At 41.4% G+C, this 19,053-nt stretch overlaps 1 protein-coding gene across 2 annotated transcripts in view; it reads right to left on the bottom strand.

Annotated features, from left to right (window-relative positions):
- The window catches only part of veph1 (ventricular zone expressed PH domain-containing 1), a 96,889-nt gene that overhangs the window by 46,633 nt on the left and 31,203 nt on the right, over positions 1-19,053 (bottom strand). For both annotated transcript variants that reach the window (XM_085429616.1, XM_085429617.1), the window contains exons 5-7: positions 10,931-11,094; positions 9,285-9,494; positions 335-555 (exon numbers count right to left, since the gene is read on the bottom strand). In XM_085429616.1, the coding sequence (XP_085285742.1) occupies positions 335-555; positions 9,285-9,494; positions 10,931-11,094 (595 nt within the window). The remainder of the gene's footprint in view (positions 1-334; positions 556-9,284; positions 9,495-10,930; positions 11,095-19,053) is intronic.

The raw sequence follows: 19,053 nt of genomic DNA, 5'->3' as shown, positions 1-19,053 counted from the left end.
GATTTTTTTTTTTTATATTAACATGCAGTTGACCAGGTGAACCTAATAAACTGGCCAGTGAGTGCACAAATCCCTTTTTAAATAAAAGGAAGAAACAGAGCATTGTAGTTGCTTAGTCTGCACAAACTCGAATTTTATTAAAGTGACTCCTGAGCGAATGCAAAACATAACAAGAATATAATCAGCAACACTTGAATATCAATCTCTAGTTGTCTCTAGCTACTCTCCATAGTAGCTGCTGCAATCCATAGAGGCTGTAGAGACACTATTTAAGATTTTAGGTGACCACCGCTAAGAGATTTCATGCAGCCCATGTTAACAGGTGTTTCCTAACCTGCAGTGTGACGTTGATTTCTCCTCCAGTCGTCTTCCCAGAAGCCTGGCTATTGCAGTGAAAGAGTTGCTCATCCTGTAGATGTCTTTACCGCAGCCGCCCAGTAAAGATGGGTAACGGTCGGTCAGCGCTCTGACCTCCAGCAGAAGGGTGTGGTGAAAGCTGTGCTCCATGCTGCCCAGAAGGGACACCAGGTAGACCAGCGAGCTGTGAGCATGAGTCTGGAGAAAGGAGACCACACATAATATCAGCCCTGGCCGACACTGGTCTTGGTATAAAATTAAACAGAAAAATAACCGAGGACTTTGAGGAAGATTTTTTACTGCTTAATGGTTTATTTCTCATTTAAAATGGGGCCAGTGTTGTGTTTTGCAGCAGTTTGGGAATATTGTTGAGTTACATGTGTTTTGGTGAAGAAAGCGTGAATTTTAGCTATGGTAATTCAACACACATGAGTTTTCCTCTTCCCGTCTGTTTGGGAGGGTTTGGTGTAACTTCTTTTGTTACTAAATCATAGCAAACAATAATAAATACAAACACATGCAGGCTGGCTCCCAGCAAACTTTTTAAAATACAAACTTGTTCTTTTCCCAAATGTAATAGCTTCCCAACTGAACTGCCGTAATAACCACATTTCATCATTCCCAGCATGTTTCTGTACAAATGAAATCCAGCACATATACAGTCTTGTGACTGTTGAGAGAGTAATACTTAACCAGGAATATGACCTGTGCAATACCCCCTCAATAGACGCCCCATGCCTCTCTTGTATATATATTTCTGTATACAAAATTGTGTAACGTATACTTTAATGTAATCAGCTTTATTTAACAGGAGCAGCCGCATTTTAAACAGAGCGCAGAAATCGGCGTGACAGGAGATGATTAAAGGTGAGTGAGAGCTCTCTTGTGGTGTTTTAGGGCAGAACTAAAGCCAAAAAATCCCCATCTGTGGTCAAAAACCTTTTTTTAAACACTTGCGTCTTATAAAACTCACATTGCAGAACTAAAAACTCAAAACACTCTCCTTCCTTCTCGAATTCTCAGATAAGAAGTGATTGATTGATGGCGGGCAGAGCCAACCTCTGTTTCCAGCCCTCTAGAACACCTTGTAACGAGGAGAGAACAACGCAGTTACAGCATCGTTCAGGCATGCCTCAAAAACACTCTCTGTAGGATACTTCGTTTCTATTATGTGGATCCCAAAACTACCACAAAAGGAAGAACTTGACTTTTAAAAAAAATTTAAACCTAACAACATGCCAAGCAGGTATTTAGGAGTTTCCACGGCTCTGCACAAAAAGGACTCCGGAGCGTGGCTGGAGCTCAGGCTTTGGCTACGTCTGAACTAAAGTTCAGGCTTTTCCAGAAGATTTTACTTTTTAAGGATTTACTAAAATTCTTCCAAATATTGCAGCATACGCAGAGGCTCGCATCATTTTCACTTTGGAACTGAGAGTAATAGCATAAAATTTAAAAATCTGCCGGACATATGAAGATCTCTTCAATCGTCAAATTACGTTTAATTATTTGGAGACAGCACTTGGCCTTGATTTCGTATTCTGAACACATTACGGCTTTAAAAGCTAAACCCTTTTGTAAAGCTCTGCCAAAAAGGACAATAACAGGAAGGTCTTAAAAAAGAACTACTAGCTGTTTTTAATTATGAGCTTCCATGTTTTCCAGAAAATGATGGCAGGGGGGAGCAGATCTTCTTCCAAACTGCCAATCTGCAGAAGACTGACACAGATCTAGAGATTTATGGTTTTTCAGCCTTGCGTCTGAACAAATAAATTTCCAAATGCCTCCCTGGGAAACAAACTGTGGCCCATTCTGTTTCAGTCACTGACAATAATTTGAGCCAAGCTCCTCTGGCAATAGCACCTGCGCTGGTGTGTACAAAACATTAAATACCGGGGGATTCAAACCAAAAGAGAAAAAGCAAAGAAAGAAAACATTGCATCGGAACAGTGACAAGCCAAATCCTCTCGCTGCTTACCACCCAGTTATTTTCTTTTCCCTTCTTCCCTTGCTTCTTTGCATTAGCTTCAATTGGAGCTGCATTCTGGCACAGTCACTCTACAGTCTCTTCATTTATTAAATAAAAACAACAGCAAACAAATACGATTATATTTATCTTTCAGGTATATAGAATTTGTGTAACACTGCCTAAAATCAACTGACAATCTTAATCATAATCATCTCAAAGACTTTAAGTTAGTGTGGAGATCAATTTATTTAGAAGAAGTTTGTTAATTCACAGAGTCAGATGCAGCATGCAAAGGTGGAGCGGGGTAGGGTGTGGGTGGGTTGCAAAGTGGCTTGGAGAGGCAGCTACAACTGTTGCAGGCTAAAGAAACTGCAATGATGCACATTATCCGAGATTTGCCAGCTGGCTCCACAGTCACCATCCGATATGAGCAGGGACTGTGATCAGCTGCTGGGTGAGTTTGACTTTGTGGCCTCCCTGATGTAAAGCTAAGTTTACAAGTTTAAAGCTAAGCTTTCAAACAAATATATATATCTTTTATTGTTCTGTCGAATTGAATTTATATATATATATATATATATATATATATATATATATATACGGTATATATATATATATAGCACCAATCTACACTGAACAAAAATATAAACGCAACACTTTTGTTTTTGCTCCCATTCCCCATGGGATGGACGTAGAGACCTAAAATTCATTCCAGATACACAATATAACCATCCCTCCCAAACAGTGGTCACAAATCAGTCCAAATGTGTGGTAGTGGGCACATCTGCTATATTGAGATAATCCATCCCACCTCACAGGTGTGCCACATCAGGATGCTGATCTGACATCATGAGTAGTGCACAGGTGTACCTCAGACTGCCCACAACAAAAGGCCACCCTGGAATGTACAGTTTTGTCTCACAGCAAAATGCCACAGATGCCACAAGCAATGAGGGAGCGTGCAATTGGCATGCTGACAGCAGGAATGTCAACCAGATCTGTCGCCCGTGCATTGAATGTTCATTTCTCAACCATAAGCCGTCTCCACAGGCGTTTCAGAGAATATGGCAGCACATCCAACCGGCCTCACAACCGCAGACCTCGTGTAACCACACCAGCCCAGGACCTCCACATCCAGCAAGTTCACCTCCAAGATCGTCTGAGACCAGCCACCCAGACAGCTGCTGGAACAATTGGTTTGCACAACCAAACCATTTCTGCCCAAACTGTCAGAAACCGTCTCAGGGACGCTCAACTGCATGCCCGTCGTCCTCATCGGGGTCTTGACCTGACTCCAGCTCGTCGCCGTAACAGACTTGTGTGGGCAAATGCTCACATTCGATGGCGTCTGGCACGTTGGAGAGGTGTGCGCTTCACGGATGAATCATGGTTCACATTGTTCAGGGCAGATGGCAGCTGAGAATGTCCCAGTTCTTGCATGGCCAGCATACTCACCGGACATGTCACCCATTGAGCATGTTCGGGATGTGCTTGACCGGCGTATACGACAGCGTGTACCAGTTCCCACGAATATCCAACAACCTCGCACAGCCATTGAAGTGGAGTGGACCAACATTCCACAGGCCACAATTGACAATCTGATAGACTCCATGCGACGATGTGTTGCACTGCATGAGGCAAATGGTGGTCACACCAGATACTGACCGGTTCTGGGTCCCCAGACCCCCAATAGCGCAAAAAACTGCACATTCCAGGGTGGCCTTTTGTTGTGGGCAGTCTGAGGTACACCTGTGCACTACTCATGATGTCAGATCAGCATCCTGATGTGGCACACCTGTGAGGTGGGATGGATTATCTCAATATAGCAGATGTACCCACTACCACACATTTGGACTGATTTGTGACCACTGTTTGGGAGGGATGGTTATATTGTGTATCTGGAATGAATTTTAGGTCTCTACGTCCATCCCATGGGGTATGGGAGCAAAAACAAAAGTCTTGCGTTTATATTTTTGTTCAGTGTATAACATCAGCTGTCTCAGAGAGAAATTCTCTAGCCATCAGATGAAGCCCTACAAGCAAGCACTTGGTGATAGTGGGAAGAAAGAACTCCATGTTAACACTAAGATATCTCTAGTAGAACCAGGTACAGGGAGAAGTGAGAACTGCACACGCTGGTTTCTCAGCATTGCTTTGAGATGTTGCTAATACTACGCACATTATAGTTCATTTACCCTAGTTTGAATCAGTTGATGAGTTTGTAAATTTGTAGCTTTGGTTTGGGTTTTTTCCCCACAGAAAATCTCAAAGTGAACCAAAATACATCACTACAATAGCTTATAGCTTATAGGCCAGATGTAAATACAGGAAGAAGGTTGTTCTGTTCTGCATAACATAGAGAATTTACATTACTGTTACGGCTAGTTGCTAACCTGTACTGACCGTTTGGTATGCACACCTATGATACGCTGCTGCACCCCAGAAAACAAAGCATACTTGGCTAAGGGAAGGTGTTTAGCTCAAATTTGCAGCATATACAGTAGCTGGTTGTTGGTTCAGATCACGTTCACACCATAAACAAAGCCACCTCCTCCAAAAGGTTTCGTGAATCGAAGGGTAAAAAAGTACCAGAGTTCAGTTTAAACGGACTAAACACCAAAGGTGTGAAAATAGCCTTTGTTCATCACCAAGCCCCATCTTGTGATCCTATATAGCAGTCGCAACTATACTGTCTAAATTTCTTTCCAAATAATAACAAACTGGGTATTTTAAATGCATAGGATTAGCACTAAATGCAGAACGACTTCAGAGTTGAATGAAGTCCTCATCAATCAAATGCACACAAGCAGATTCTGGAGAAACTGCAGTGGGATTGTTGCTAATGCCAGATTTGGCCTGATGCTTTCTGCTACCATGTTTTATGCAAACAGATTAGTGTTCCTACAACAACAAAGATTTTCTTGCAGGAAACCCCCTCCAAAACTTTAAACACAAGTGGATTGTGGCCCATGAGGGTTCAAATTAATTGTTGTTGCTCCTCAATTGGTCACACCTGCATCCAGCTAAGCAGCAGTTAAAGTTAGCATGATGATGACGTTCCTTGTAACTGAAGGAAAATGACTCTTATCAGAGTGGTTTAAAAACTGTGAGTGCCGCATGAAGCTGACGCACAGCTTTTTGTGTTCCTAGTGTTAAAAAACGCACTTGTGGGAGCGAGATAGAAGAATAGGTAGTTGCTGTTTTACTCCAGTAATCTTTGATGAAATTATAATGGACACACATTTGAGAAAACTAATGGCAGTAGTCACAAAGCGGTCATCTGGCTGTTTCAACACTGAGTGGGACTAGGTTTGATTAGTCTTATTTTTGTATAGCAACGTAGAGCAAGACTGTTTGCAATTCCATCAGTTTCTTTTTTCATATTTTCCTGCAGGGCTGCTTGAATAAAAAGCAGTCCACAGCAGTCCACAGTGTGCAAGGGTTTCTTTTACCAGTGACATATTCTGATCCAACACGCAATAAGTCCAGAAACACAGTATAGACTAACTCCCTTCAGGTGGCTGAGGGAAGCCAGCGAAAGACTTGTGCAATCAAGAACAAATGCATCCCAGTGTGAAAGGTTGTGTGTATGTGTGTGTGCGTGCTTGCAGGGCACAAACACGAACCCACAGGAGGGTCTCTCCACTGCCATCATCAGGAGGCCTCAGCAGGGGCATTTCCCAGAAAACACTGGTTATTTTCCAAATGGTTCCAATGTGAAGAAAGGCAGGACACCGAGGTCCAACAATCTGTGTATCTGAACGTGTATGAGTATTTGTGAGTGTGTTAAAATTGTGCTGGCAGGTTTTTTGACAAGAAGATTGAGGAGGAAGGGAACTTTCAGAGGGAAACTTTGCCCTGGAGTAATAGAAAGCCTATTATGGGTTCCAGCTTTGAGATTTCAGTGTACATCCGTTTCTGTTTCTGCATGTGTGTTTGTATATGAGTATAGGTGGAGGGGGAACACTTCATGTAGAGACAGTCATAATGGTTTTTTTTTTTTTTGCTAATTTCCCCTAAATTGTTGTTAAACTGCCCAAAATGCACCCAGAGGAAAAGAGAAAAAGAAAGTGGGAGCTCTCACCTGTCTTGCTGTCAGTCTAAACCCTCCAAACACACACACAGGCATCACAGACTGACTATAAAGTGGGTCTTTATCACATGTATGATTACACAGTGCTGCATAAATACTTAACAGGGTTAGAACAAGACTAGCAATAGAGCTGTAAACCTACAAGGTCTACACTGAACGCTTTTAGATGACGATGACATGATAATAATAACAATAATAGTATTTTCTGTCGTCATTTTAAAACCTGAAAGAACACAACATAAGATAACACAACTTATAAAGCCGTATTAGGGGCTCTGTGAGAGCGTGCTGTGTATGCATGCTGATCATTAGCAGGAATCTTTTTTTTTTCTTCTTCTGTATTAATTCATTTTATGAACTTTTGTTTATTAGTATTGAACTTGTGTACAGCAGCAGGTTTAAGAACTGAACTCATTTGTTTAAACCCATTAAATAGTCATTGGACAAATAAAACACTGAAATTGGGGCTTAATATTGCTTTATCAAAGACAGACTTCATCGTCAAGACAATCTTTTATTGTTGTCCATCAGTTTATATATCATTGCATTTTGCTCTTTTAAAAGGCTATTTGTTGAGTAACATCTGATGGCAGCCATATGTGTGACCCATAGGTTAAAAGATGCACATGGAACAAATTGTGTCTCTTTCAAAACAAATTTTGATATTCTTAATCTCTACAAAAAGTGAACTCATTGGATGTAACAGGAGCTGTCATGCTGTATTAGCAGTATTCAAAGCCATGAATGCTTTTAAATCTGTGCAAAAGTCAATACAGACACAAATAACGTGTGTCTGTTTTTGGTTTTAAAGAGAGGGGTGTCACACTCTTGGTGTCAGGTGATTCATTGAGTCAGCCAGTCCATGAATTGCCAACTCATGGTGGCAGTGGGGTTTGGATTTTTGAGTGCTCCTGAGATCTGTGTTGTCAGGGGCAATTTTCCCCTGGTAGGGTCTTTCAAGGCAAACTGGCTTTGGTTGAGGGGCCAGAGAAAGTGAAGCGTTGTTTACCCCAGGACAGGGTCGCTCGGGCTTCACCTTGGAGGTGGGCCTGTGGGAGGGGCTCACTGCAAAGCGCTTTGTGACCAGGTTATGGGTTAAATGAGCCACATGGGCCCAGCCCTCCAGTGAGGCTACCGGGAGCAGGAGCGGCTAGTTCACAGGGAGGTACTATGTGGATTTGGTGGCAGTCAGAGGCAGAGAACTGGCTCTATAGACATGAAATATCATCTCTGTGGTGGGGAAGGAGAACAAGCTTGTTAGTCAGCCTCACCTGGGTTCACTCGTGATGCGAGGCATCCAGTTAGGGTGGGTATACTTGTATTCCCAACCTGGTGTGGTGCATGTTTGTCCCAGAGGATGCAAGGCTTATGGTGAACTAGCAAGTCAGGAGGGGGGGTGTAGCTTATTAAGGATATAGTGTGACAATAGAAGAAATACTCAGAGGATCTGCCGATACCCTCTGACACGCCTCATCAGACGAAAGGGGGTCTTGGGAAAAGGAGATGACTTGCTCATTGCTGTTGCTGAGGTTGCCAAGGTGCCTAACAAACTCCCTTGCGGTCGGCCCCTTGGGTTGATGAGTTGAGCCCTGAGTTAAGGCTCTGAATTTTACTGGTCCCTCATGGTTTATATGCCTCTGTGAAACTACATGGGAGTCAGGGACAGCTACCTTTGAACTGAAAAACTCAGGTGGTCGTCTTCCTTTTAACCAAATTGACAGCTTGATTCACATTGATACAATAACTCAGACTTGTTCATGGTGGGGGTTAGACTTTGCAAGGTCTGTCTTTTGTCACCAAATCTGCTGATAATTTTTGTGAACAGCAGGATATGGTGAGGTAGGCAATTTTAAAAACAAAATTTCACACATACTGAGCTAAGATTTCAAAATACATTTTCCAGTATAGCCGATTTTCCCTTTTCAGCACACAAAGGACCAACTGTTTTCTGAGGTTAATGTTCCCTAAAATTGTGTTATGTTTGCAACAATAGGGTAAGGCTTAGAACATTGCTCCTTCATTGTTACTTCAAATTAAATCTTCACCTGCCAGAATACCAGACTCTGACCTTTCTAAGCCCTAAGGGCTTTCGGCACGTGTTGGGAAAGACAGTTCCACCGAACACTGATGTATGCAGGTGTCAGACAGCCGTCCAAACCTCCGGATCTGCCCGGCCTATCCGGTCTGTGTGTGTTTTATACTTGGCAGAGCATGAGAGAACAAGTCATATGAGTGCCCGTTATTTCCTACTCATTAAAATAATCACTCCTGCCTGTTTACAGTAAGTGTGTGTTTCAATGACCTCTACTTGTTTCTATTATTTCCTTCAGACTTGCTCCTCTTTATATCCTCAGTTGGGTTAATTGAGGTAATATGCTTGAACGAACAGTAAATATGAATTTATGTCATGCAGTTAAAGTGTTTAAAATGTATCCACTTATTCCATTCACACAATGATGCAAAGTGATGGTCTAATCATATCCGGTGTGTAAAAGCCTTTACAGTTAAGCCTCTTCAACTTGAGTTTCATTTTGTAGAAGATAGTCAAAAAATGGTAACTCTGGTGTGGAGGGCAGGTTTAGTGTGTTATGCTAGAGTGGCCAAAAAGCTGCCACATTTTCAGTGTGCTGCTGCATATGAAAAAAAGAGAGCATACTCCTGAGCTTCCAGAGAGCTACAGATCATGCACAAATCATCTACTTTGACCTCCAGTGGTCAAAAGATCATCTCCGGGAAGCAATCTAAAAATAGCTGCAACTGGAGCGGCCCAGAGGTGTACCAGAAGTTGAACTTGAAGGTGAGATCACCAAAATTTGAAATGAGGTAAGGCTCTTTTTTGAGTGTGTGTGTTTTTTTTGTTTTTTTTACCTCACTGATAATGCCCACAGCACCGTGGATTTTGGCCACATGAGCCAGGAAAGCAGGGCACTGCTGTCCCAAGATCCTGAGCGGTGAAAGAAAGCTGACCAGCGAGGAAGGACTTGCTTGAGACACATCGACAAGTGCTCCTAAAAGAGCCTCGGTGAGAGACTGGTTCCCTAGGTAACCGACCAACGTTGGAACCTGAGGGCTCAACATCTGCATGGATGAGGAAAAAAAAGAAAGAAGCAGAGAATTAGAGAGGGGGAAATAAAATAAAATAAAAACAGAGCATTATTCATGACAAATAACAACTACCAAAAGGAGCCCTGATCTTTCCAGTGAAGGCCGTAGGTGAGAGGAGTGACCTCGGAGTGAGATGAAGATACTCGTGACTAATAATAAACAAAAGCTTGGCTGTAGGGATGTCTGGAAAAACTGAGTGAATAAAAAGCTCCTGCTCATAATCTGTAAGGGTCATAGTAGACTGCACTAGACTGGAATGGTCTAACAATATCCACCATTGCCAGCTCTTTTAGTTGATGTGAAAGGTTATCAAGCCATATATGTCCTGTTAACAATTCTGTCTGACAAATGAAAAATAGGTTATGCAGTTCAAAAGTTCCACATGAGTGCCATTTTAATGCCGCATCACTTACGAAAAGTGAATCTCAAGATGCCAAACATTTGGTAACTGCTGTGACGAACACAGCTACAATATTTTCCTGTGTGCCTGTGTGGGGGGTTCACATTAGAATAACTCCAGATGGCTGCTTTTGTTTCTCAACTGAGGCTGCGTTTTACCACCATGTGCTCTGCTTGGTATGTGGTACTTCCCCGCCCACCCCCTCCTTCACGTTGAACATCAGCAGCTCTGGTCCAAAATATCCAGGATTAAGGGAATTCCTGCACACCACATGCAAAGTCCCAATTCTCCCAGTGCTTTCTCTTTTTTTTTCTCCAGTGCATTTTCCACATGCATTCATTTGCATACATTTCAGTCACAGATAGAAACGACATAATCACAGACATGCTGGATTTCGCAACTTCTTCACGAGTGTTTTTGTTTCTAGATACTGGATTACTTTCACATGGGCCATCAGTTCTGACTGTAATGCATTTACCTCGTTTTAGTTTTTATTAATACTAGATATAACATGTATATACTATGTTTAGGTGTCACTTGACTATGGATTCCTGAAACAGTCAGATCAAGGGCACTGAAGGAAGAGACCGGCAAAGCTTCAAGAAACCCAAAACACATTATAAAAATGACACAGGCACTTAAATAAGCCTCACCAAGCACACAACTGAGGTTTCTACACGGTCTGAACTATGTGGTGGGAGGCATTTAAATGATGTAGAGCGCTGAACAAATTTATAATGCCACCTGTCGTAAAAACAAGAAAATAGAAACATTTTAGAAGTCTGTCATAACATTTTATATGTATTATTATTGTAATTTTCACCGTGTTGGCTGCAAAGCGGTGACACAATGACTGAAATTTTAATATAAATTGGCGGTGAAGTAATAGTGGTATGCGCAGCCATAACTTAACAGAAAAAATAATCCAAATAATCCAAATGAAAGTGGATAGTTTGAATAGTTGGTTTCAAACACAGTAAATTGTTAATTCGTCAGCACAAAAACTCACAAGTGGATGTTGCTCGGCAACCATTTGAATAAGCCTGATCAGGTGTTGTTGCTCGGTGGATTCCAGCTGTGGCATCATGGCGGTGAGGTTGCCTAGGTGGTGGTGAATGGTGTCTGGTTGTTTGGGGTAGACTGAGGGCAGAACTCTCAACAGCATGTGGTTACCTGGCGGGGAAAGAGAAACACAGATGTTTTATTGAGCCCCAGAGACAACTTCAAAGCCTTTTACAAACAGATTCCACACAAAGTGGTCATTGTGTGAAAAAAAAGGTCACTTTAAAAAAACTGCACTGAGCACCTGACCTTCTTTTTAACATTTCCATGCATTTAAAGCGTGCTGAATTTGTGTTTTATCTTCACTAATCCCACAAACCTGAAAAGGATAGGTGGAAGAAAATGGATGGAAGGATCTTCTGTGGTTGGGTACCAGTACCCAAAATGTTCAGACCAGCTAAACACCATCAAATTACACACATATATCTTGACAACGAACGAGCAGCTAAGCATTAAGGGGTCAGCTGCTCCTTTGCTTTTCCTAGTAATCAAAATGTTAAGAAAACTTTTCAGGAAGAGAAAGAAGGTGAGAGAGAAGCAAAAGGCATTCTTTTGTTTACTTAGGAAAATAACACTGTGACAACGTTTCTTTTGTCCCTTTCTCGCTCCTTGCTGTTTGCAGCAGGATGACCCAAACAGGGTCATTACAGAGTTAGAGGAGGCTGTTAGCTCGGGCTGGTCAGTGTCGCATTGGCACATTTATTACAGGAGGTGAAAAAGGTCACGTTTGCATTTTGTCATCCTCTCTGCAGAGATTTAGGTCTGACATATTGCATCCGAGCCTGTTTTATGTGCTTATTTCTGTGTTTGGAGAAGCAAAGATGTTGAGATTGATCAAAAAAAGAAGAAAAAGCATATTGTTTAAAACCTTTCTTTTTTAAGTTGCCTTTGGCATAGCTCTAATGCTATTCTCAGAAGACACACATCAGATTACCAGTCATGAGACAACATCTCTGTTCGGGAATGAAATTTTCATTCGTTGTCAGTACTCATGCAGTGATGCTGAGACAGCCAGTACTGACGCATGACTGGCAAAAAGGCATTTGCTGATCAGCAAAGAGCCCAAGAAAACCCACAGTATTACCCAACAGCCTTTGACTAACATATAAAACATCTTAAAATGATTCACATCAGTGAACAAAGACTCTTGTTTACAAATGGTAAACATTATGGGACCTCTCAGGGTTCTGTACTACGGTTCTTGAGTATTACATAAAGCCAAAAGCCCTGTCACGTTATGTTTAACTGTTGCAATTGATATAAATTGTATAAACTGCTTTAAAGGACTAGTATTTATAGTATTTGCAGAGCAGGTGAAATGGTCAGATTGGAGGAATAACTACTGGAGGAGGGCTTTAAGAAGTACTTTAACACTCCCGAGCTTAGCTAGCCTTAGCACACACACCAAACAAACAGTGGCACTGCACAAACACGACAAAATTAATCTAACTTAAGTTCATTAAAGCTCAGGTAAGCAAATCAAGACTCCTGCACCTCCTCTGGGCCCCATCAGGAGGCTTTGGCCAATCACAGGCGGTGTCAGATCAAATCAGGTGAGATTTGCTGTTGGAGGTAAGATGTAAAGGAGCAGTGGCATAAGATGATTCCTCTTACCTGGCAGAGGTGTTTTTGAATGATGGGAGGGGCTTAGAACAGACGAGGCAGAGCCACAGGAAAATTGCACATTACACTAAAACCAGTATTAACCTATAAATCACTGTAACCACAGGCTGTCCACTCAAAAATGTTCAGCAGGTTTGATGTTGGAACAGACCAACAGAGAGGTCTGACTGTTCTGTGCAAATGGAAGATAATATTTATAAGACGGTCATTGGCTCTATTTATGCTCACTTCTCTTGCTTTAAATGTTGCCTGCAATGTCCACTAATGTACACTAATGTAGACTATCAGGCACCACCCCCTGTACTTTAAACACAAATCACCATAAAAAGAGACTGACACAGTTAGTGCACAGAAAGAGAGAGAGAGCTGGTAATAACCATAAAGCCGAGGTTGCAGCTTTTACGGGTCTTTTACAGGAATGTTAAAAGGCTGGAGGAGACAAGAGTCTGCCCAGAAACAGAGAATTTACACAGCTTACGTATTTGAGCCCCTTATACTGTCAGACACACTTGCATTTATAAAAAGTAATTTGAAAAATAAAATGAGTGTTACTGTAAATTGTTGGATTTTTATGAAATATTTGGACAAGTTCGGATCTGTTTGAACGACATCAGAAGAAAAATGAGCTTTGTCAGTAATTGTTTCCAATAAATAAGTATTTTTCTCCGGTGAATGCGAGTACACGCTTAGCATCAGAAGCTAGTGTTTCTAACTTTAGTAGAAAGAACTTTTGGTAGGCAATTTTGCACAATTACAATTACAATTTGTAGCATAGTCTCTGAAGCCCTGCTTCAGCATGTTGCAGGGGTTTCTTGTATATGTTGGCTGTTTGCTTCTATAGGGTGGCTGTAGCTCAGGAGGTAGAGCAGGTCATTCAATAACTGGAAGGTTGGTGGTTTAATCGCTGGCTGCTTCAGTCTCCATGCCAAAGAATCCTTGGGCAAGAAGCTGAACCCCAAGTCACACTCCACATCGGAGTAGGAATGTTAGCTAGAAAGCACTTAGGTGTAGAAAAAGGTGATTGTGTGAATGAGACAAGTTATATAAAGTGTGTTATGTCCTCAAGTAGATTTGATTCGAAGCCACATGTTTTAGCTTTTTTGACTAAGACATTGATAACTCTTCATCTCTCTTAAAACAAAATCTTAATAGATTTTCTAGTATGCTTAGCAGGTCAACTTCCACTTTAACTTTGATTTGTGTGTGTGTGTGTGTGTGTGTGTGTGTGTGTGTGTGTGTGTGTGTGTGAGAGAGAGTGCTGGCATGTTTGCATACAATATCTGACCTTCATACTTTCATTCCAAACAACAGCTGACGTGACACTGTGACAAGCGCTCATGCACTGACCTTTGTTTTTTGTCTTTAGCAAACAAAGGTAACAGTTTTCTCTGACATTTTCACTGTGAAGTGTCATGTTTTCTAAATGTCACATCAGAATTACAAAACCCGTCCCTCAAAAAATTTTGTGTCCAAATCTACAGAGACATTCAACTTTGATTAAAAAGAAAGTAAAAAACAATAATAAATCAGCCATTGTTTTTATGCATATTCTTTCTTGGGTTACTAAAATATAATACAGACAGTATTTAAGTACTACTAAAACAAGGGCACCCCAAATACCTGTCTTTTTTTTAAAGCTCCAGAGCTTCAGTTGCAGTCTGGATGTCTCTGGTTTCTCTGCAGTCAGAGAGGACACAACACTGAGCATTACAGCTACATGTGACAGACTTGAAAAACGTTGCCTGGTTTGATGAGTGTCAGTTTCTGCTTTGACACTAAGATTGTAAAGCTGGCGTAAACATCACGACAACCCTTTGCAGAGCTTAAACACCACCAAAGGGTCTTGTTGTATTGTTGCTTACCATGTCTATCCTTTTCTGACCACATCTTCTGATGGCTGATTCCAGTAGGATAACACACCATGTCACAAAGCTCAGAACATCTCAGACTGGTTTCTTGAACATGACAATGAGGTCACTGTACTCAAATGGTCTCCACAGTGATCAGGGCAACAGAAAATTCAATAGAGCACGTTTGGGATAGGGGAACGGGGATTCTCATCATGGATGTGCAGCCAATGAATCTGCAGCAACTGTGTGATGCTGTCATATCAATAAGGTCCAAAAAGGAATGTTTCCAGCACCTTGGTGAATCTGTGCCATCAAGAATTAAGACAGCCATTAGTACTGGGTACCTAAGACATTGGTTGGAAAGTCCAAATGGATGGACAGGGCTCCATCAAGCTCACGTTCATAAGAGCAGCTGCTTGTGACACCACAGTAAACTGCTAGGTGCATTTTTAGAGGAAAAAGCATTTAACAGGGGTATGAAAAAGTGCTAAATTTAGTTACAAAGTTTCTAAATTGGCATCAATAAGGTTAAATAATGTGTCATGCTCACTGCTTCAAGAGAGAGGGATGTCAGGTGCACAAGTTCATATACAGAAAAATATCTAAATTAAAACTGAAAATTAAGCGGTGGTCTGGAGAGGTGTAAAGAAACTTGGATATAGAGCAAAACAACAGCACAGAAACCCTTTAGAGGAAACGGTCTCAGTCTGGTCTTAAGCTAATTCAGGAGCAGTTCGTTTGTGGCTGTGACGCGACCTGACCTCAGTCTGACTCAAAGCCTGAGCTAAATGGCCCTTGCAGCAAACTGTTTTATTTTCGGGGACACGTCAGACCATGCAAACTGAAACAGCTTGGGTAGTTGTAGCCAGTGTTGGTCAAGTTACTTGAAAAAAGTAATCAGTAACTAATTACTGATTACTTCCCAAAAAAAGTAATCCCGTTACTTTACTGATTACTTATTTTCAAAAGTAATTAATTACTTAGTTACTTTTTAAAAACACGATTTACAACCTGAAGAGGTGATAAAGCGATAGATCTTTCAGCCCAATTCTACTTTTTCTGCATAATCCATCATACAAAATGTAATCAAATGGAAAAGTCTGTTTTTTTTAACTTGTTTTATCAGTTTTAATCTTTTAACTTTATGCATCAAGCAAAAATTTTATTATATGCAACATTCTCTGACTTGAATAAATTAGTTAACATTTAAACCTATTTTCTACACATTCCAGCACATAAAATAAAATATTTTTTGTGTTTACACTCAGTCTTTCAAATAGATGCAAGTAAAACACAGCAGAAAATAAATAAAGTCAAAGACTCAGCGGTCCTGTTGCTCTATTTTCACCTGTAAAGCAGGAGTAGGGTAGGCGGAGGTTTACCCTGGTGCAGGTGTGCCGCGGTCAGTTGAAGAATCCGCGAGTTTCTCTGTGAGTTTCCCATTACGTCGTAGCGCACTCGGTGCTTGCTTGGAAGTTTAGGGGTTTTTTTCACTGTAAAAAGAAGTTTTCTTCCCACGCACGATGGACGCTAATGTTTTTGTCACTTTTTATGGAATCAAACTCAAAGTAAGGTCAGTACTTCCACGCTTTAAACGCTGCACGCTCATACTCTCTCCCACACTGGATATGTGAACCATTGTTGATCTGCACACAGCTGTTGTCACTAACGGCGCACTCGCTTACGTCACTGTCATGAGACATTCTCGCAAAAAATCACGGTTTTAGTAACGCAGTAACGCAGCGTTCCTACGGGAAAGTAACGGTAATCTAATTACCGTTTTTGCAATAGTAATCCCTTACTTTACTCATTACTTGAAAAAAGTAATCAGATTACAGTAACGCGTTACAAGTAACGCGTTACTGCCCATCTCTGGTTGTAGCAGAGGCTTATAAGAGTATGGGTTTTCTCACAACTATGGATTTAGTAGAAACGTTCCTCCACTGTTTACTTTCTGGCCCCGGACACATCTAGCCGGTGAGGAAAGTAAACATTCTCTCGTGTTTTTGCAGAGATGTTTTTTGGTTCTTTTGGATTTTTCTCTATGTGAAAATGAGCAAAATCATCAAGAAAATGTTATAAGTTTACAAAAACACGCAAACTCAGATGTGAATTATGCTGCAGAAAACAATTTGACTAAAAAAACAATACCCTGACACTTCAAGACCAAAACCTCAAGAAGATCAAGAAGCATTCACATGAAAATGTGGGTTTAAATGAGCTGAAGATGCGCCAGAAGTTCTGTGTTACATTTAAAAAGCTAGAAGGAGGTTTTCATTGTCAGCTGGCCTGCCGATTTATCTTAAGTATTGTGGATGAGTACATTCTCCACACATTAAACAATGCACATAATCTGACAAAGAAAAAAAACAGAAAAGAAGAAAACCCCCAGAACCTTTACAACAGGGAGGTTACTGCAGGGAGAAAACTGCAGAGACCAACGCAAACGATATCCAGAGGGATGTTTTTGGAGAGCTTTACGACTTTAACGTGTTTTCTGCAGCTTCCAAAGCACATTCCATGTACACATGTCCAGCCTGTCATATTTCATGCTAATCGAACACTCTGAGGTGGGTGACGGGGGTGAGAATCTGACAAATCAAAATGCAAGAGAAATCAGATGAACTTCTCCCAGAAAGCCCATACATTTGAGAATGTGTATGTTTTTGTTGGATGAGCCAATACCACCCACCCCCATTACCCCCCAGCAGGGAAGGAAAAAAAACACAGTTTAAAATATTCAAGCTCATATGACACGACTGCACAGATGTCTGGAAGGGATTCGGTTACCCGAAATTAAAGAAAAGACTGCGAAGGATTTTCATTACGTGTGCACAATGAATAAAAATGTTCAGTAGATACAATTGTTTTTATATCTAAATCATAAATGCTGATAGATACTAGCACAGCTGATAGACCGATTCTCACTTTGAACTCTTTCTGTGGTATCGAGTGAAGCTTTCAGGCTGTTAAGACCCAAACTGCAATGTTTCTCAGCACTTCTTTCTGCTGAGTCAGCGCTTAATGAAGTGCAGCGGGAAACACGTTGAACACATCTGTGTGGCTGATATTAAATATTCCCTTGGTGTAAAAGCTGTGTAACTAAGTCATACATAAACTATAAGTAAGTCATTTGTCACTGCAAGGATACAACTCATGCACGAGCACACCGTGAAGTCATTTCTTTGCTCGACTGTTAGACAAGCCTGTAAGATGTGTTTCCAGCTGGCTGAATTCCCACTTGACGTTGCAGCTGTGAGGCAAAACATGGAAACATTTACAATACAAACACCCCCGAAACACAATAGAGCCTATATGAAGGCTTCTTTTCTGAGTATAGAAGCATTCTGAAACATTAATTCGTTCTAAATTTTACTTAGTTTAATGATGCATTTGTTGAAGTTGAAGTCATTTAGTGTCAAACTACAGCAGGCATGTTAAAAGGGCGTGATACTGATCACTTTTGCGGTCTTTGTCCTGGTGGAAGAGAGGACCAGCTCTTTATCCTCTTGAGAGCGTTTGCCTGACCAGTCTGGATGTGCTATGTGACCACATCACCGAGTGTCCTATGAGGATGCAAGACTTCCTGTTCGGTCACTCTTGGGATAACCTCTCTGTCTTTTTGTGGATGATGTGGTTCTAAGCTTCATCATGAAATGACCTCTAGCTAGCACTGGATGACTTGGTAACTGAGTGTGAAGCAGCGGGAAGGAGAATCAGCACCTCCGAGCCTCAGGCCATGCTTCCTAAGTTCCTCTCCACACGAGCTGTGGTTAGTGACCGAAAGAATGAGATCAAGGATACCAGCAGCTGAAATGAGTTTCCTCTGTAGGGTGGAGGGCTCTCCTGTAGAGAGAGGAATAAGAAGCTGAATCATTAGCAAAGGGCTCAGAGTAGAGGACTTCTGGGCGCCTCCTAGGTGAGGCGTTTCAGGCATACCCCGGGGCAGACCCAAGACATGCTGGGGTGATTCATATCTCTCAGCTGGCTTGGGAATGCCTCAGTGTCCACCCTGGAAGTGCTGGAGTAAGTTGCAGATTTCAATAAGAATCCACACTGTAACCAGCTTTTCTCTGCTCTTTTCCATGTTTTGAGTTAGAAGAGACCCACGCTGTCCTCTCATTTTCTATACTCCAAGTTTTCACCGAAAATTATAGCAAATACACCCTTCAATCGTGTTCACATCGTCTTTATAGAAACAATCATTTCACCATTTTTAAAAAAGCAATTGAACACAATGTTGGGAAACAGTGTTTCACAGGTACAACAAACAGTGATATCACACTGTACTCAAGCTGAGCACACTTCAGCATAAATGAAAAAGAAGAGTGGAACTTAAAACTGAACGATCACCAGCGAACAGTCTTTCGGACTGCATGATCACCTTCTGTGGCATGAATTAGCAAATCATGGACAAGTATATGGGAAAGACGACATCCAAAGTGTTCTAGAGGAAGCTTAAAAAACACGATAATGGACTCAACAGTTTCAGCCATCGAGTGGAAATACAGAACTAATGAAGAGAGCCAGCTTTCACTAATCCTTTCCCACGCACCTCTCTCTGCGTTTCAGTGCACGAAGAGGCTGTTCCACCCTG

Source organism: Copadichromis virginalis, linkage group LG14 (assembly GCF_057382275.1).
Source record: "Copadichromis virginalis isolate Kocher_CV1m ecotype Utaka linkage group LG14, C_Virginalis_male_GT1.1, whole genome shotgun sequence".
NCBI lineage: Eukaryota > Metazoa > Chordata > Actinopteri > Cichliformes > Cichlidae > Copadichromis > Copadichromis virginalis.
This window is presented reverse-complemented; position numbering and strand designations above follow the sequence as displayed.